We start from the raw sequence: 20,976 nt of genomic DNA on the forward strand, positions 1-20,976 counted from the left end.
CACAGAGTAAAGGTAAAAGGCTGGAGTAAAATATATTATGCTTTGGCTGAAGTTAAAAAAAAAAGCAGGGGTAGCCGTCATAATCTCAGACAAAGCAAAAGAAAAGATACATCCAAATAAAAGAGATAAAGAAGGAAACTATACCCTGCTAAAAGGCACCATAGACAATAAAGCAATATCATTGCTTAACATATATTCACCAAGAGTATAGTATACAAATTCTTAGAGGAAAAGATAAGAGAGTTAGAAGAAAAAATTGACAGCAAAAGTATTCTAGTGGGGGACCTCAACCTCCCCCTCTCTGAACTTGACAAATATAACTTCAAAATAAACAAGAAAGAAGTTAAGGAGATGAATAGAATTTTAGAAAAAATAGATGTGATAGACTTCTGGACAAAACTGAATGGGGATAAAAAGGAATATACCTTTTTCTCAGCCGCATATGGCACATATTCAATAATTAACCATGTACTAGGGCATAAAAACCTTACAATCCAATGCAGAAAGGCAGAAATAGTCAATGCATCCTCTTCAGATCATGATGCATTAAAAATTATTTGTAATAAAGGACCATGTAAAGATAAACTAAAAATTAATTGGAAACTAAATAATCTAATCCTAAAGAATGAGCGGGTCAAAGAACAAACCACAGAAACAAATAATAACTTCATTCAATAGAATGACAATGAGACAACATATCAAAACTTATGGGATGCAGCATAAGCAGTTCTTAGGGGAAGTCTTATATCTCTAAATGTTTACATGAATAAAATAGAGAAAAAAGAGATCAAAGAATTGGGCATGCAACCGAAAAATCTACGAAAAAGAATAAGTTGAAAATCCCCAATTTAAATGCCAAATTAGAAATACTGAAAATCAAAGGAGAGATTAATAAAACTGAAATCAAGAAAACTATTGAATTAATAAATAAAACCAAGAGCTGGTTTTATGAAAAAAAAAACAATAAATGCTTTGGTCAGTATGATTTTAAAAAAGATGAAAGAAGAACACTAAATTATCAGTACCAAAAATGAAAATGGTGAATTCACTTCCAATGAAGAGGAAATTAAAACAACAATTAAGAATTATTTTGCCCAATTGTATGCCCATAAATGTGACAACCTGAGGGAAGTGGATGAATATTTACACACAAGGGAGAAAGGGACCTGTATGTACAAAAACATTTATAGCAGCTCTTTTTGTGGTGGCAAAGCATTTGAAATCAAGGAGATGCCCATAAATTGGAGAATGGCTAAACAAATTGTGGTATATGAATGCAATGGAGTGTTATTGTGCTATAAGAAATGAGTAGAAGATGGACTTCATTATAACCTGGAAAGACTCATATGAACTGATGCTGAGTGAGGGGAGCAAAACCAAGAGATCTTTGTACATGATTACAGACACAGGTTATCTGTAAAAACTAACTTTGATAGACTTGGCTCTTCTCATCAATGCAAGGTTCAAAGACAGCTCCAAAAGACACATGGTGGAAAAAAGCTATGCACATCCAGAGAAAGAATTATGTAGTCTGAATGCAAATTGAGGTAAACTCTTTGCTCTCTTTCTTCCCCTTCTTTTTTGGTTCCATTTCTTCTTTCTCACTGTTCATTCCACGGATCATAATTCTTCTTTACAACTGGACTATTATGTAAATTAGTTCAATGCAAAGGCATATGTAGAACCTATATCGGATTCCATGTCTTCTTGGGGGGAAGAGAAAATTTGGAATTCAAAAACTTGTGGAACTGAGTGCTGTAAACTAAGAATAAAAATAAATTTTAAAAAGATAACTAATGCTCAGGAGCCAACATGGGTCGCGTTCGGACCAAGACCGTGAAGAAGGCAGCGCGAGTCATCATCGAAAAGTACTACACCTGCCTGGGCAATGACTTCCACACCAACAAGCGCGTGTGCGAGGAGATCGCCATCATCCCCAGCAAGAAGCTCCACAACAAGATTGCGGGATATGTTACTCATCTGATGAAGTGGATCCAGAGAGGCCCTGTGAGAGGTATCTCCATCAAACTGCAGGAAGAAGAAAGAGAAAGGAGGGATAACTATGTCCCAGAGGTCTCTGCTTTGGATCAGGAAACTATTGAAGTGGACCCTGACACCAAAGAAATGTTGAAACTCCTGGACTTTGGCAGTTTGTCCAACCTGCAAGTTACCCAGCCCACAGTTGGGATGAACTTCAAAACACCAAGAGGAGCTGTTTAATATTTACTTTTGCCTTCTTTCCAATAAACATGGGAATGCCCCACAAAAAAAAAGATAACTAATCAAGCTGTATTTATTTTCTGTCAGTCCTTGATTCCCTCATTTCTTTACTAACACTTTCATAATTATTATTGTTTAACACATGTCTTCGAGTATCTATTACCTTTTCTTGAATCTATTTTTATTATGCCGCAACTGATACAAATAGTTTGAATTGATCTCAGTAAGATTCTGAGAGTACAACAAAACAATCTGTAGATATCCACAGCAATAAATAGCATAGATCCAGCAAAACTAAGATTATTATTCAGAGAAAGAATATCAAGGCAAAGTATTATCTTCTTTACATACAATTATGAGGGCAATCTTAAGCACATTAGAGTTCACCTCTCAACTCCTAAATATCTTCAGTATTAAAATCTCATAAACCAATGTTTTCCAAAAGGATAAAACTTACAAATATGCTCGTATACACACATAATATTTTAAAGCAACCTCTTTTGAATGAAGTTAAAATTAAAACAAATTGCTAAAGCTTATAAACTTAATATTAAGAATTATGTCAATAAAAGGGACTCAAAATTGTTGTCAAAATAAAATACTCTTTCTATTGCACTGGTCAGACCATATTGGAAGTATTGCACTCTATTCTAGGGACATTCTAAAAGTGACAAAGTAAGGCATGTCTGAGGAAAATAGCCAAGATATTTGACAGGCTTGAAACCATGTTACATGAAGAAAAATTGAAGAAACTGGTGAAGGAAAAAAAATTATAGGATAACTATTCTCAAATAGCAGAAGAACTATATTATGTGGAGCATGTATTCTGTATAGTGCGAAAGAGCAGAAGTAGCACTACCAGTAGGAGGCAGCTATATGGAAATACATTGTGAATCTCACTATGTAAAGTAAGACATTCTAACAATTAGAGCAGTCTATAAATGCAACAGACTCCATCATTAGAGAGTGGATTGCCAGTCCCTGGAAACATTCAAACAGAAGCTAAATGGTAATTTGTTCTTAAAGGAATTTCTGTATTAGGTCAGAAGCTGAATTAGATGCCATTAAAAGTCCCTTCAATCACAACATTTTTAAATAATTAAAATTTTATTAAGCAACTACTATGTGCCAGACAAAACAGGTTATGAAAGGCTTTGAATGACAAACAGAGGATTTTGCATTTGATCCTGAAGGTAATAGGGAAGCCACTGGAGTTTATTCAGTAGGAGGGAGACATGATCAGACCTGTACTTTCAGAAAATCATTTTAGTTCGAAAGGGTGAATGAATTAAAGTAGGAAGGGCCCTGTGGCAGGCAGAACCACTAATTGACGATTACAGTAGTCCAGGCATGAAGTGATGAGAGCTGGCACTAGATTGGTGGCAGTGTCAAAGGGAAAAATGGGTATATTCAAGAAATGTTGCAAAGATGAATTAAATGGGCCTTTGCACTAATCTAGATATGGGGGTGTGTAACAGTTGCGGCTACTGTGGCTGTGAAAGCCCCAAAACACCAGCACACAGGAGGGTTGCTAGTGCAAGTTCTTTGATCTACTTTTCTAAGGAAAGTAACTTTAAGGGGTTTACAATCTCACTTTAATTAAACATACATATATCATTCACTTAATTTAGGGGAAAAAGTCAGCACCCTGAACTTCAGAGAAAACACAAACAGAAACTACAAGCAGAAATTACATAAACAGAGGAAAATAACACAAAGCAACAGACAGGCTTCTAGTAGTCTGACCAAGACATTACATACATAGTTACCAGAGAGAGAAGCACCAACATCTAGGTTCTTCAAAGCCAGGGGGATCCTTAATGGCTACCCATAGTCTCATCTGGCAAAATCATAGGACTGTTCTTCCAATGAGAGAGCCCCCCAAAGCAAAATGCTAACCTCAGAGTATATATACACTTCCTCAGAGTCAGAGAGCATCACAACCATGCGACTCAAACCCATGTGACCTAAGTCTTCCCTGTGACTTAGGCAGGTTATCAAAGACTCCTGATTCAATCAAAGACTCTTGATTGAAACAAAGGCAAGACTCAAAGCCACTTTATTGCCTTAGTGCTGAGAAAAACTCCAAAACAGAAGATAACAAAAAGTCCCATTTTACTTTCCATTAAAGTGTGTGAGACAGTAAAGAGTTGAGGAAGACTCCTAGGTTGAAAGCCTGAGGGACAGGAAGTTTCCCTCTATAGTAAAAGAGAATATAAGAAGGAGAGAAGAGATTACAGGGAAAGACAATGAGTTACATTTGTTCATATACTACACAATTATTTTTCATTACACATGTACTATATATGTATACGTATGTGGGTACATTCAAGCAGCTATAAAAATGCAGCATTTTAAATTTGATTTGAAACTTTTTCTAATAATGAGTTTGGTAATAATCATTAAAAGCACCCAAGAGATGAACAGTAAATTATAGTTATTGCCAAAAGTAAAGGTAACGAAAAAACACAATTACCTCACAGAAGATTTTCAAATATGCTTGTTTTTTTTTTGGTGGGGGGGGGAGTTATGATTATTTTTTGATGTCCAGAACTCCGAAGTGTGGGAAATACTACCATTTATGAAACTCATAAATACATACACACACACATATATATATATATGCATATATATGTATGTGTATATGTGTGCACATATGCATGTGTATGTGTATATATGTATGTGTGTGTGTGTATATACACATGTGTGTGTGTATATGTATGTGTGTGTAAGTAACTATATATAACTTAGTCATAAAAAGGTCCCCAAACTAACTATGAAGGACCTGTGAAGGAAGATGCGATCTCTGCATCCAGAGAAAGAACTGATAAATAGAAGAAGTATGTATAGAATAATCTTACCTATATATTGAATATCTGTGTCTAATGATAGTCATCTCTAAGGCAGGGTGGCAGAGGCAAGAAAAAAGGGGAAAAAGTTACATAACTGTCATGTATTTAAAAGGAATTGCAATTTGTACATAATAGATTTGCAGTTTTATATACAATCATTTTTTTTTATTAAATTCCACCATATTATGGAAATACTTGTAATATTTCTTAATTTCAGAATTAAACGAATTATTTTTCTAAGTTACCTGCGATGTTAGGTAACTTATTCCTGGTCACATCTCCAGTCAGCATCAGAAGTAAGATATAAACCAAAATCATTCTGCCCCCAAGGACTGCTTTCCAACAACTATGCCATACTTCATCTCATGTTTTGCTTTAAGGTTATTAAATTAGATTTTATCTTAAAAGAGAGGAGGCGTGATATGATAGCTAGTATGCTGGACTTGGAGACAGGAAAACCTGCATTCAAGTCCTGATTCTGAAAAATATGAGCCATCTTACCCAGAGCAAGTCACTAAAACTCTCAATCCTAGGAAGAACTCTGAATTTTAAATTGCAGGCTAGTTGCTAATTTGCATTGGTAGAGAGAAAGCCTCATCTGGAAGTTCAGTATATCATTTGAATCACTGATCCAGTCCTTTGTTGTTCAGTGGTTTCAGTCATATCTGACTCTTCATGATCCCATTTGGGTATTTCTTGGCAAAGATACTGGAGTTGTTTGCCATTTCCTTCTTTAGCTCATTTTTTTCAGATGAAGAACTGAGGCAAATTGGGATCAGTATTCCATTTAACCAGGGCAACCCAGATAGTAAATGTCTGAGGCTGACTTTGGACTGGGGAAGATGAATCTTCCAGACTTCAGGCCCAAAGTTCTATACCCACTTCACCACCTTGCTGTCATTCCTGTATTGAGAATCATAAATTGACTAGTAATTATAATAGAAAATTTTAGGAGAGAGATGGATGTATTATTTCCTCTACTCACTGTTTCTTAGTAAATCTAATTTTTAAAAATGTCCAGGCAAAACACATACACATATGTATGTATGTAAGTACGTATATATGTGTGTGTATGTGTGTACGCATATATAATATATAATACATATATACATATATATGTGTGTATAAATTACATATGAACACAATTTACATATATACACATTTAATATCTGTATACATACCTACTATATGGATGTATACATAAGTAGAATACGTATATGTGAAGATATGTGTTTTCTCAGAAGTTAATGCTACAGTTGGTAAAGATCTAATATTGGATGTATTTCAATGTTAATTCTTAAAGTTACTATCTTTTCTGCTTTTTCATTTTATATTTTCTATCTTTTTATACAAAACTCAGTTTTATTCTATCAGGACTAATTGTTAATATCAATTTTTCACCTATATTGATCTTTAAATCTGTAACTGCTTTTGACTGCTAATTTCTGCCATAATAGTCAACACTAATAAAAACAGCTTCTGTTCTCAGAGTAAAGACACACATGGGTATACATGCATATACACAACAAACACACATACACATACAATTTATCCATTCCTCTAGTTGTTTTTTAACAAACTGTTCTTTCAGACACTGGACAAATTTTATTTTCATTATTTTTTGTTTCTAACTTTTTTCCCTTTTACATTTTTTTTAATTTTTACTTTACAACATTCAGTTCCACAAGCTTTCGAGTTCCAAATTTTCTCCCCCTCCCTTTCTTCCCCCCAAGATGGCATGCAATATGATATATGTTCTATATATACCTTCACATTAAACATATTTTCACAAAAGTAATGTTGAAAGAAGAATTATAACCAATGGAATGAACCATGAGAAAGAAGAAACAAAAGAGGGAGAGAGAGCAAATAGTTTGCTTTGATCTGCATTCAGACTCTTATTCTTTCTCTTGATGTGGATAGATTTTTCCGTCATGAATCTTGGTGCTGTATTAGAACCCTGCCTTGCTGAGAGGACCCAAGTCTATCAAAGTTATTCGTCTCACAATGTGTCTGTAATTGTGTACAATGTTCTCCTGGTTCTGCTCCCGTCACTCAGCATCAGTTTATGTAAGTCTTTCCAGGTTATTTCTTATAGCACAATAATATTCCATTACATTCATATAACACAACTTGTTTAGACGTTCCCCAGTTGATGGGCACCCCCTTGATTTCCACTTCTTTACCACCACACAAAGAGCTACTATAAATATTAATTTTCATTCTTATTGACCATTACCATCTCAGTATCATCAGGGATCTTCTTCAGAGTAAATGATTCAAAGTGCTGAAATTTCCTAAATAAGTGTACTCCATTCACTAAAATAATTTTCTACCCTTCCATGCCACAGCATATAGTCTTCCTTGAATGGTTGTGACCAAAATGTTTTATCACCTGTAAGCCAACTTCTGGTGATGAACTTCTCGGAACTTGGCAAATCTGGTCCCCAGAAAAGGCAAAACCAGTCCTGAAGTCCTCCCTGAAGCAGCAAGCATTGTGGATAGAGTGAAGGACTTGGAATCAAGAAGGCAACTAGGTGGTGCAGTGGACAGAGTGCTGGGCCTGGAATCAGGAAGATGAGAGTTCAAATCTAGCCTCACACACTTACTAGCTGTGTGACCCTGGGCAAGTCATTTAACCCTGTTTCCCTCAGTTTCCTCATCTGCAAAATGAGCTAGAGAAGGAAATGGCAATCCATTCCAGTATCTTTGCCAAGAGAACCCCAGAAAGACACAAAGAGTATACCACAACTGAAACAACTGAACAGCAGTCCTCCATAGTTTAACATGATCTATTAACACTTGTATTCTGACACAGTCCCTCACCTACATGCTATAGTAAGGCCTTACAGTAAGGCTTTTTGTGAAGATATGTTCCAAATCCGACAGTGAAATCAAATGATATAATAGATATTAATCAGCTAATCAAGTAACTTTTTTAAAGTGCCTACTATATGCCAGGCACTATACCAAGAGCTGGAGATACGAAAGGGAGACAGTCCATACCCTCAAGCAGCTTACATTTCATTTAAGCTTGAACTACTAAGAATATACTCTCCCAATGACCAAGAGAAGTAGTTCAGAGTTTCCTTCAGTAAGAAAATGTGCTAGTGAGTCACAAAGGTTACTACGTGAGTGAGAATTCAGGACTTTTCTTGCTATTTTACCTTGGACTCACTCAGGCTGTGCATAGCTGCCTGGATAGCAAGGCTTCCACTGGATACCAGAACTTGAGCTGTGACCAACTAAATTGGGGGAGGGAAAGAAGCATGCTGATGTGGAATGACCAAGTCATCAATCTCTAAATGTTTCACTCTCTAGTGTACTGTGTACTAAATTGATTTTCCTTGACCTCTTACTCTGCCAGTGCCCATTCCCACGCACAACACAAACATGTGCACACGCAGCCTCCTTATCTGACACCTGACTTGACTAGATGCTCCAAGTACATACTCATTAAAATATACGAATATATGCAATATTGCCACATGGCTCATAACAAACTTCCATTTAATAGCACTACATTCAGAGATTCAGAACTTCCTAACGTAGCATTAACCGATAAAAATATAAAAGAAGATTAGATATCTTCATGTAACTGTGGTGTAATTTTTCTTGCTTAGTAACTAAAGGGAAATAAAAAGACTTTTGCACTTTACAGGTGTTCTCTCATTTGATCCTAATAAAAACCCTGTGAAATAGGTACTATCATTACCCCTACTTAATGGATGAAGAAACTGAAGAAGAGAGAGATTAAGTGACTGACCCAAAATTGTTGTTGTTGTTCAGTGGTTTCAGTCATGTCTAACTCTCTATGTCTCCCTTTGGGGTTTTCCTAGCAAAGATACTGGAGTGGTTTACCATTTCCTTCTCCAGTTCATTTTACAAATGAGGAAACTGAGGCAAACGGGGTTAAGTGACTACCTCAGGGTCATACAGCTAGTAAATGTCTGAGGATGGATTTAAATTCAGAAAGATGACTCAATCTAGGACCAATGTTCTATCCACTGTGCCACCTAGTTGCTCTCAACCCAACATTAGATAGCTACTCAATTTCTGAGGCAGGATTCCAACTCAGTTTTGGAAAGCTCAATGATGCAGTGAATAGAGCAGCAGGCCTGGCTCTGTGGGTCACCTAATCTGTCTGCCTCAGCTTCCTCATCTGTAAAGTGAGGATAATAATAGCATCTACTTCACAGGGTTGTTGGAGGGATCAAATGAGATAATATTTGTAAAGAGCTTTGCAAATCTTGAAGTGTATGTGATAGCTATTATTAGAAGTCTTTCTGACTAAATCCAATACTCTTATCTACTTCACAGTGGAAAGTAGAGAAGTGAAATTGGCAACAGCCATAGGCAGCTATTTTCTACTACCATAAGTTGTCCAAAGTGTACCTTTTTCCCCCAGTAGTACATACTACACTTACCACTAGCTCAGATTTTAATGAGTTGGTTTATCTGTTGAATGTTGGGATAGGGAGTATGGCACAATGATTTGAGTGCTAACTGTAGTCAGGAAGATCAACTGTTAGGATGTAAGTCAGGCCAGCACCCTGTTAGTTCAAGTTCATTTATTGGGATGAAATGAGGAACTTGTAGGTCATTCAACAGTTAAGAAACAGTGGTTAGCTTAATGCTAATAAAGAATATTGTAACAACAATGTTGCTGGCAGCCGCTGTGGAGGTATAAGACCAATAACACCAGCACACAGGAGGGCTGCTAGCACAGGTTATTTGATCTGTTTTTCTAAGGAAAGCAACTTTAAGGGGTTTACGATCTCACTTTAATTAAACATACATATAACATTCACTTAGTTAAGGGGAAAAAGTCAGCACTCTGAGCTTCAGAAAAAACACAAATGGAAATTACAAGCAGAAATTAAACAGAGAACATAAACACAAATCAATACACAGGGCTTCTAATTGTCTGACCATGATAATATATACATAATTACTAGAGAGAGAGAAGCACCGACATCTGGGTTTTCGAAGCAGGGGGTGGGGGGGGGAGCATCCTTAATGTGCACTCAGAGTCCCATCTGGCCAAATAGCATGACCACCCTTCCAATGAGTGAGCCCCCAAAGCAAAACCTCTCCTCCCACAGTTCTGAGAGTTCTAGGTTAATGGTTACTCTCAGGGTATATGTACCCTTTTTCAGGGCCTGAAGGCTTCATGCCTCCAGTGACCTAATTAGCAAAAGGGTGTGGGCCTTCCTTCAAACAAAGGCAAGACTCAGTCAAAATCACTTGATTGTTTTAATGCTGAAAAGCACTTCAAAAAAAGTTAAAAAGTCCCACTTTGCTTTCCCTTACAAATATTCAACATGAATATAGTAACAGTAGTAAACCCTGCCCTTCCTGACCATCTCCAGTCTCCATATAGAAAGACATCTACTCAAGAGAATTGCCAAGTCTAAAATGCCCAGGACAACTATGCTAGACCTTTTTATTCCCTTAGATAACTAAGAAGTCATTTCAATATATTCAAGGAAAGTACAGATTGAGCCTTGTCTTACCTACCAGGGCAATCAAGTCCTAGATTTGTCCCCTATGTTTTGGGGAATAGAAGAGGAGAGAACAAATCCTATAGGTTCTATCACTTTGGCGTTCAATTATGACTACCTATTTTTCCTACCTCCACGATGCTGGGTAAGTTACTTAACTTCTATATCCTTCAAGGGGAAAATCATTAACTGTTCTGAGCTGATTGCCACCGGACTCCAATGAATCTGGAGGAAAGGGGGAGACCAAGGACTTGTACTGTTCTGCCTCACTTAAATCTAAGTCATTTACAAGTCATGACATCACCCACCTGATGTCACTGGTCCTTTCTGAGAATGAAGGACGAAGAACAAAATGTACTTCATGTACTCTCTAGAACTATGACCTTTGCTAGTGAAGGGAACTGTCCCTTTTCTCTCAAAGCATCTTCGGAATCCTCATATAGTTTGTAATTTGAATATTTATCATACAGCAACTGTATCTATTTAATTGGTAAAGGAATACCATGGTCAAACTTCCACTAAAACAATTAATTTTCTCTACAGGATGACTAAACAAGGCCTATGAAAACCGTGATGACAAAATTCATGATTTTTCTATCTTCCATGGCTTCTATCAAGTGCCAGCTAATATCTCACCTTCTACAGGAAGCCTTTCTCTAGCAGCCTTCATGTTTGGATCTTCCCCCAAGACAATCTCCAATTTGTACTGTACATAGCTTGCTATCTCCCTCATTAGACTGCGAGCTCCTTGAGAACACAAACTATCTTTATTTCTCCAGCACTGAGTAAAGTGACTTGCACATAGTAGACACTTAATTCTTCTTGATTCAACAAAATGTGTCCCACTTCACAAAGTGAAACATAACTGTTACTCAAATTATCTCTGTGAAATTAGAAAAGACTACATGAAAAATACAAATTTTATATACAGATTCAGCAATGCAAAAATAACAAAAATGGACAGAATTTTGAGATACAACATAAATTCTCCCCAATTTTGGATTTTAATTTTCTTCCTTTTTTAGATTATTTAAACAAAAATGTGGAATTATAATGGATTTTTGAATGAAGCAAATTAGAGAATTTTTACTTGCTATGCCATATCTCTCACTTATAAAGTATAGTCATACAACAGCATAAACCTAACACAAGCATTCCACATTGATTTTTTTAACTTGGTGTTTCAGATACTGATCATTAACTATAAGAAAAAAAAAGATTTGCATTTGTAATGTGTTATTAAGCACATGGATACAGAACAAATAGAAATGCCTAGAAACAAAATAGTTTTATTTACTTTATAATGGCAGGAAAGGTTGATGGCCTCTTCCTAGATCCTCACTTCCTCTCTTTAACTTAAATGAAATCCTCCTCACAATCAACCGTGATGTCTTAAATAATCCTTGTGCTAAAACACGACAGAAAAGAAATTGAAGTTTTGTCCAATGTCCCCAAAATTCCCATTTTAAAAAAATACAAATAGCTTGAATCATTTGGAAACTTTCAGTGAATATATTAAGCTTTAATATTTAATATGCTGTTTAGAAAAACTAAAAGTTATTTTTAAAGATAAATTTTAAGACTTAATATTTGTTTAATCTTATCTGGAGTATATGTAAATGCCAAATTTTTAAAGAAAATGTTAATTGAATTATGGTATTTTAATCAATCTCTTAACTCCAATATGAACTTTTAACAGATTTTAAATATTTTAAAAATTAAAACTGAACTGCCATAATTCTTCTGGGGGGGTGGAGACTAAAAATGATCTGGGGACAGAAATCATGTAAAGCTGTCACTATGATCCACCAATTAATTGTTATATATTTAAAATACTGCTTCAAAATGCCCCTGAGTATTTCTCTTTCTTTCATGGCATTCTTTAATATTACATCTGCTACAATAGAACTAAAACATAGATGTTATAATGTCCTATGGAAGTGATTTAATCACACTATTTTAACTCAATAGCAAGCAAAATCTCATTAGTTTATTTTAACAGTAGAAAAAAATACTGCAGTGAAAATCTTAGTGTACTAAGTTTGCAAATGTGAGCTAATAATCCATCTTTTCCTCAAAGTTTACAATTTTCCCTTCTGAAACCACAAGTCTCAATATCCTATAGAGCCTCTAGAGCAATTGATTTGAGGGCTGTCCCTGCTAAATGAGGGTAGTTCCAAGAAGTACTGGCAGGGGGGAGGATTTATGTGCAAAATGTATGTGCATGAAACTACTATACTTTGAATTATATCATTTCCAAAATACATAATCACTTGGATATTTGCATAAAGTACTTTCATGCTTCATCATTCCTCCCCTCCACTGTTACATCATATCATATCATATCATGTCATATATCATATCATTACACATATACACATATATATACACATAGACATATGCATATATACATTTATACATATGTATGTGTATATGTGTATATTTGTGTATATATGAGTATATATGTGTGTATGTATATGTATGTGTGTGTGTGTGTGTGTGTGTGTGTGTATATATATATATGTATAAGTTTTTACTATCCCATCATGCTTTATTACCTGGAAATAGTCTTCACTGTATTTAACCAAAAACATGATCAACTTTCCATTGTTTCAGGGTTTTTCACATACTAAACTCTGTATATATTCCAACTTTGACTGAAAGATGATCAGAGATATGAGTAGCAAAGAACATCATTGTGAGATTTATGACAGCTTAAATATTCTATAACATAGTTCATTTTGTGTTAACATTGTGGGAAGAAAAAAAAAAGATCAATGCAATAAAACTCCTCTGTGTCAAAAGCCAGTATAGAGGAGAGGTCACAATTATTTGAAGAATCTTCCCTTTCATTGCTATTTGTGAACTCATCTTGGTTTTAATTTCTTTCACTGTGATCTAGGACTAGAGGAAGCTGAATCAATGATCCATATCAGTGTCATTAGCTTATCTATTAATCAATCTTGCCTTTTCTAATTGGTCTTCAAGTTATTTAAACTTCCTTTCTATGTCCCTCAAACCTGAGAATTTAACATAGGTTGTACGTTAGGGGACTGTTAAAGGGCAGTTAGGATTAAATGGTATACCAAATAAAAATGTATAAGAAAATACTGAAAAATAAAATATACTTTGGAAATGTAATTATTTTGTAGAGGAAAGCTAAGGATTAGCAGAATGGTCAAATTAAAAGAAAACATGAGGGGGGAATCATATGATAAAGGAAACTTTTCTTTCTATAAATAAAGTCAAGTAAAGAGTAAATAAACTTAAAATGAGTTGGAATTCGTGATTAGCTATTAATTAGAATTTCTAAATCAATTCAAAATATAAATACTGATGCAGAATAAAAAAGTTTTCATGCAATTCTTGTCCATTTCTGTAAATGCATCATCACCATGGACTTGTAACAAAAATGGATTAAAAATCTTACAATATTCAAAATCATGGAAATATCAATAAACAATTAATTGATCACACAGCAAGGAAAATATAAATTAATTGGTGTGGAAATAGCCAAAATTATTTTTTCTGTCTAGAATATTTATTCTGAACCTTGGGAAAAGCCTTGTCAATACTCATGATAAAACATTTTGTATTATTAATAGCTACTCTTTTATATCAACAGGTGGTCAGTAGACATATAGGAAATATTGATCTTTGCCATGTTTTTAAGAACTGTCATCTTTATAAAGATGTTCTCATCTACTTGAAAAATTTGTGATTAAAATCCATTCCTTTAAGTTTTAAAAATCATCCTTCACTGTACTTGCTATAATGGCACTATTTCATATTGGCTGCCCACATCTAAAATACATATTAACTTAAAATAGATCACATTAAATCCTTCATCTTAAGAAGTTAACAAATACAGCACTACAATTTGGGAAATATTTTTTTTCTCCAGAAACCTCAAAGGCAGAACGCATGATATCATGGTAGCCATAAGATAGTTTATATTTTTCTATATTTAAGAGCTATCTATTTAACAACTTAAATGTAGTCTGCTTTTACAACACTTTGTATGTTATTAGCTCTCTAGAATAATACTCTTCCTTAATCGCTATACTGTAAATCAAAGTAATTGAGCCTTAATAGTATAAATCCAAGACCATTTACTAAGGTCTTATATGTGCAAAGGGTGTTAACAACAAACTGTTCAAGTGAAAGCTTGTTGCTGTTTAAAGTTCTAAACCAATCAATTTTCAATCACTGATGGAGAAAAAAAAACAATGATAAGGTGAACAAAGTATACAGTTCATGTTCTCAGAAAAGACTGATGTTTGCATCTTGGGCCATGCTCTATAAATAAAGTAAAGCATGGATTGCTGAATATTCATGACCATTATTTAAACAACTTGATTTACATAAAGATGGAAACAGAGTATTACTAACAGAGCATATTTTCAAAAAGAAAGCCTGCAGTCATTTCAAAAGGACTTTTAAAAGCTGGTGATAAATGAAATGTCATAAGATGAATCAATTCTGGATTCCTGACAAAATCTTTACTTTCCTTTAGAAATGACAAGATCAACAAAGAGTTCTTTCCCACTTTCAGAAATCTTGCCAGCCTTGCTTTTAATAAAGGACAACTAACATTTACAATGATAGCTAGTTGTATAACACAATCTGTTTCAAGTTCTACTATGAATTTTGAAGACATGACCCATAAAAACATTTAAGGAAAAGGCCTAAATTAAAGAATATCCTCCTGCTCCATCTTTGGACTTTAAATTTTCCAAGGATTGGTAACAAAGAAAATTGAGTACTTATTCATAAGTACCCCCATCCCTAACATCCCTAAACTCAATCAGAAATGGACACATCTGCACTAATTTATCTGTCAGGGCATTCCCCATGTTTGAGAGTTAGGCAATGATTTCGTGATTTTTATTTATTCTTTCCTGTGTTGGAGTGGGGGTGGTGAAAGGAAACAATGCAAGCTACCTTTTTACAAATGTCAGGATTGGTCAAGAAAACCTTGCTAATACTTGAAGTAATAGGGTTGGAGGGTGGTGAGTCATCTATCTGCCTTCAGTGCTGGCACTGTACATGTACAGCATATCCAAATTCCTGCAGAGTTGTTTTTGTTGCTTTTTTTTTTTTTACTCTCACAAATTTGTTTGGAGAGGGAGAGAGCGCACAGAGGAATCTTAGTCATGTGCCTCCCTCTCCACTCCTTAGGATGACAGGGATAAGCAACCAGCTTGTCTTTTCTCTTTATGAAATGTATTACAACGCGTCAGAATTAACACACACCTGACACCTTCAGCGCTAGAAATCAAAGTGACCAGCTATAATCTGATTCCTCTCAAATATGGTGGAGAAAACTACAAGCATGTAGTGGAGCTAACAGGGTTGAAAAATAAACAAGAGTGGATTCTCTGAACAAGGCTTCTCTTTGGAATAATCCCTAGTAAAAACCCATCCGGGCAGCAGAATTCTCCGATTTAACCCCTCACAGCCAGGTCAACAATTAGCTATCACATTCACCACCAGGCAGTTCATGGTGCACTTTGGAATACAACCTAATAAGGTGTATAGAGAACACGCTATGGATTAAAGTTAATGTCGACGCAGACAACTGATCAGCAGTTCTATGTAATCGTCCAGGACAGATTCGACTACTGTTTAACAGGTTCTGACACCCTCCTACCACTTCTCTGCCAGCCTGCCTTTATATAAATCTGACATTTTCCTCCCTCCTTCCTTAAATTTCTTAATGGTCCATTAGTAACTGATCGTTCCTGATCACTTAGTAGGTATGAATGGCGAAAACACACCTCTGCTGTGTTTACATAAGCTCCAGCAACATCACTAGAAAAGTTGTTCTTTACAAGCCATTGATTCCGAAGGACTGGGGAGGGGAAGATTTGAAAGGTGAAGAAAGAGGATGGAAAGAAGGAAGCCTGGAAACCTAACTCCTGAGCATCCAATCAACAAAACCTTCCCGTGGACAATTAACTCCATGTTGCGTCAGCCAAAAGGGGAAAAGCATCTCAACTGAGAACTTCTATTTCTGCCTCTCCACTCCCTCCTCTCTCCGACACCAAAATCACCCACCCGCCTGGGAAATTGAACCCACTCTTTCCTTTTCTTTCTTCCTCTTCCCCCTCCCCCAACAAGGAGGGTGTGTGTGTGTGTGTGTGTGTGTGTGTGTGTGTGTGGAGGGTGGGGACGCAAGCATGCAGCACTTACGTCTCGGAATTTGTTCCACTGTCCTACTTCCTTATCATATTGGGAGATAGTGGTGAGCCATTGTTTATCATCCAGAAAATTACTGCTGTCCGATCTGCTCCAGGCCACTGCCGCTGCCGCGAGAGTCTGACTGCACCAGACGACTGCATACACACACAATAGGGCTGATGCCTTTAACATCTTGGGGAGAGAGGCACAAGGGGGAAGGAAGAAGAGATGGGGGGGGGGGGCAAAAAAATTTTAAAAAATGTTAAACGAGAGGTAAAAATATGGGGGGACGACCCCGAGGAATGCACTGAGAAAATGAGATAGAGAGGGGGCGGGAGGGAGAGTATAGTGGTGTTTGGCAGTGTACACACACACACACACATACACACACACACACACACACACACACGCCAGTGCAGAGGGGGGCAGGCAGCTTGCTGCAGAGCTGCCTAGCACATCACCTTGCTGTACTATGCGCTCAGCTCCTGCTGGAAATGCAGCTCGACTCTGCCAATGTTGTCTCTTTCAGGATCTGCTGCTCGCGCTATGGTCTGGAGGTGTCCACTCAACTCCTCGGGCTCAGCGCTCTGCCCCCACCCCCACTCCCACCCCAACCTCACTCCCAGTGTCCCCACGCTCCTCTTCCCTGGCTTATTCCCCTCGCTCCTGCTGCCCTCCCTCTTACTTACCTCCCCTTTCTTCTCTTCTTTTTCCCTTATCCTCCTCCTCCTCCTCTCCTTGATCTTTGGCTGCGAGCAATGTGTGGCAGGAACAGGATGGAGCCGGAACCACCGTGATCCAATGAAACCCTTGACTTGAACTAGTTATCTTCTCGCTTTTCCACTCTGATAGCCGAACTTGCGTTGGTGAAGCAATCCGCTTGCCCTCTGCTCTAGACACCCACGCAACCTAGGGACTTATTATTTCCATCCCTCTTGCGACTGATATGCTTTACTGCTTTGAGAAAGGCTAGTTTGGAGGATGGAGTTTGCAGAAAACTTCATGCAGAACAGAGAATCTCGTACCTTCCTTCATTCCAGTGAGTCCCTGGAATTATCAATCTTTTCCCCTAGGGGTAACCTGCAGATGGGACTTTTTCAAATTTGCCTTAGCTCAAGTTGTTTCCATCGGTGCCTGTCATTATGTCTCTCTTTCTGTATGTACTGTATACAAATTTAAAGAGAAGGACCTTTCTGTGAAAATAAAATTCCAGTTGGGCTGCTGAGCAAGTATAGAGTGGGATATCGTTAGGTAGGGACTCCAGTTCTGCTACTTACTATTTGAATGACTTTAGGCAAATCACTTTACTCCCCTGGGCCTCAGTTTCCTCAATTTTAAAGTGAGAGTGTTAGACTAGTTGACCACCATGGTCTCCAAGGGGCTTTCCAGCTCTCAATTTGCAATCCTATAAATGATCAACTCTGCTTAAAAATTAGGTTTATTTATTTTTTCTTTAAAAGTACAAAGTTCACTCATAATTTTTAAAGTCTAGGACCTTTTTTCACCCCCCAAAAAGACTTTTTTTTTAGCTTGGTTTAACTAATATGTTTGTATGGATGGATGAGGTTATCTTTTAATAAACCATTTTATACATATGCAGCTTATATTTATTAACTTATTGACTGGAAAGGACATCTGAGTTCAACCTCTATTTTTTTTCAGTTGAGGAAACTAAAGCCTAGGAAGGTCAAGTGACTTGCATAACTGCTTTCAACTGTGCTCCTTGGCATCATGTTTCATGGCCTCTGTGATTTATCTTTCTCTGCAGGGAAAACTTCTTTAAGCTGAAAAATCTTAACCATGACTGAGATTTTCACTGTAATGGAGTTCTTATAAATTTTATGAGCTCTTTTTAATTTTTTCTTTAAATTAATGTATTTAATTTTAGTTTTCAACATTCACTTCCATAAGCTTTTGAGTTTTAAATTTTCTCCACCTCCCTTCTTTCTTCCCTCCCCAAGACTGCATGCAGTCTGATACAAGCTCTACGTATACGTTCTTATTACACACATTTTCACATTAGTCATGTTGTAAAGAAGAATTATAACAAAAGGGAGAAACCAAGAGAAAGAAAAAAGAGCTTCTATAAATATTTTTGTACATTTGGGTCATTCTCCCATTTGTATGATCTCTGAGATGTGGAACTAGAAGTAGTATGGCTGGGTCAAAGGGTATGAACATTTTTATAGCCCTTTGGGCATAGTATCAAATTGTTCTCCAGAACGGTTGGATCAGTTCACAACACTACCAACAGTGCATTAATGCGTTCCAAATTTCCCACATCTTCTCCAGCATTTATAATTTCCCTGTTTTGTCATGTTAGCCAATCTGGTAGGTGTGATGTGGTACCTAAGAGTTGTTTTGATTTGTATATCACAAATCGATAGGGATTTTGAACATTTTTTCTGATGATAATAGAGATCTTTAATTTCTTCATCTGAAAACTGCCTATTCATATCCTTTGATGATGTATCAATTGGGGAATGACTTCTTTTGTCATAAATTTGACTCAGTTCTCTCTATATTTTAGAAATGAGAACTTTATCAGAGACACAGTTTGTAAAAATGCTTTCCCAATTCTCTGCTTCCTTCCTAATCTTGATTACATTGCTTTGTTTGTGTAAAAACATTTCAATTTAATGGAATCAAAATTATCCATTTTGCATTTCTTAATGTTTTTCGTGTCTTGTTTGCTCATAAATTCATCCATTCTCCATAAATTTGAAAGGTAAGCTATTCTTTGCTCTCCCAGTTTGCTTATAATATCACCTTTATATCTAAATCATGTACTCTTTTGACTTAACAGTAGATTACTATAGTCATTAACTACTCTTTCTTGTGAATGTAGCCTATTCCAATTATCCACCCCTTTATTTCTTAGCCAGTGTCAAGTAGTTTTTATGATTGCTGCTTTATAATACAATTTAAGATCTGGTACAGCTAGGCTACCTTCCCTAGAATTTCTTTTTATTATTTCTCTAGATATTCTGGACCTTTTGTTCTTCCAGATGAATTTTGTTATTATTTTTTCTAGCTTTGTAAAGTAACTTTTTGTTAGTTTGATTGGTATGGTACTGAATAAGAAAATTAACTTAGGTAGAATTCTCATTTTTATTATATTAGCTCAGCCTACCCATGAACAAGTGATATTTTTCCAAATATTTAGATCTGACTTTATTTGTGGTAAAAGTGTTTCATAATTGTATTCATATACTTCCTGTGTTTGTTTTGTCTTGTAGACTCACAAATATTTTATAATGTCTACCATAACTTTAGATGGAATTTCTATCTCTATCTCTGCTGTGGCAATTTGTTAGTAAAATACAGAAATGCAGATGATTTATGTGGCTTTATTTTATATCTTGCAACTTTGCTGAGGTTGCTTATTATTTCAAGCAGTTTTTTTACCTGATTCTCTAGGATGCTTTAATTATACCATCATATCATATGCAAGGAGGAATAGCTTAGTTTCTTTTTTGCCTATTCTAATTCCTTCAATTTCTTTTTCTTCTCTTATTGCTAAAGCTAATATTTCTAGTACCATATTGAATAACAGTGGTGATGATAATGGATATCCTTGTTTCACCCCTGCCCCCTGTCTTATTGGAAAGGCTTCTAGATTTTCTCCATTACAGATAATGCTTACTGATGGTGTTAAGTATATGCTACTTATCTCTTTAAGGAAGATTCCATTTTTTCCTGTGCTCTCTAGTGTTTTTAAAAGGAATGAGTGTTGTATTTTGTCAAAAGCTTTTTCTGCATCTATTGGGAATTTCATAGGTTTCCATTAGTTTTGTTGTTGATGTAGTCAATCATGCTGATAGTTTTCTTAATATTGAATCAGCCCTGCATTCTTGGTATAATGATGAGTTAGTATAATCTTTTCTGCTAATATTTTATTTAAAATATTTACATCTATATTTATTAGGGAAATTGGTCTGTAATTTTCTTTCTCTGTTTTTACTCTTCCTGCTTTAGAAATCAATACAATATTTGTATTGTAAAAAAAATGGTAGGACTTCTTCACCTATTTTCTTAGTCTATATAATATTGGAATTAATTGTTCTTTAAATGTTTGATTGAATTCATTTGTAAAACCATCCGGCCCTGGAGATTTTTTTTCCTAAGGTGTCCATTGATGGATTGTTCAATTTATTTTTCTGAGTTGGTGTTTAAGTATTTTACTTCCTATTTTGTTAATCTGGGCAGTTTATATT

The 20,976-nt window shown here is 35.9% G+C and overlaps 2 protein-coding genes across 2 annotated transcripts in view; one reads left to right on the top strand and one right to left on the bottom strand.

Annotated features, from left to right (window-relative positions):
* Nucleotides 1-17,561, bottom strand: part of SPOCK3 (SPARC (osteonectin), cwcv and kazal like domains proteoglycan 3) — a 448,691-nt gene extending 431,130 nt beyond the window's left edge. The window contains exons 1-2 of the mRNA XM_036763292.1: nt 17,449-17,561; nt 16,772-16,951 (exon numbers count right to left, since the gene is read on the bottom strand). Coding sequence (XP_036619187.1) covers nt 16,772-16,951 — 180 coding nt within the window. The 5' untranslated portion in view covers nt 17,449-17,561. The remainder of the gene's footprint in view (nt 1-16,771; nt 16,952-17,448) is intronic.
* Nucleotides 1,813-2,273, top strand: LOC118853279 (40S ribosomal protein S17-like). The gene has a single exon (XM_036763293.1). The coding sequence runs from the start codon at nt 1,813-1,815 to the stop codon at nt 2,218-2,220; it is 408 nt and encodes a 135-aa protein (XP_036619188.1). The 3' UTR covers nt 2,221-2,273.
* Nucleotides 17,562-20,976: the final 3,415 nt, after the last annotated feature.

This window comes from Trichosurus vulpecula, chromosome 6, assembly GCF_011100635.1.
Source record: "Trichosurus vulpecula isolate mTriVul1 chromosome 6, mTriVul1.pri, whole genome shotgun sequence".
NCBI classification, from domain to species: Eukaryota; Metazoa; Chordata; class Mammalia; order Diprotodontia; family Phalangeridae; genus Trichosurus; species Trichosurus vulpecula.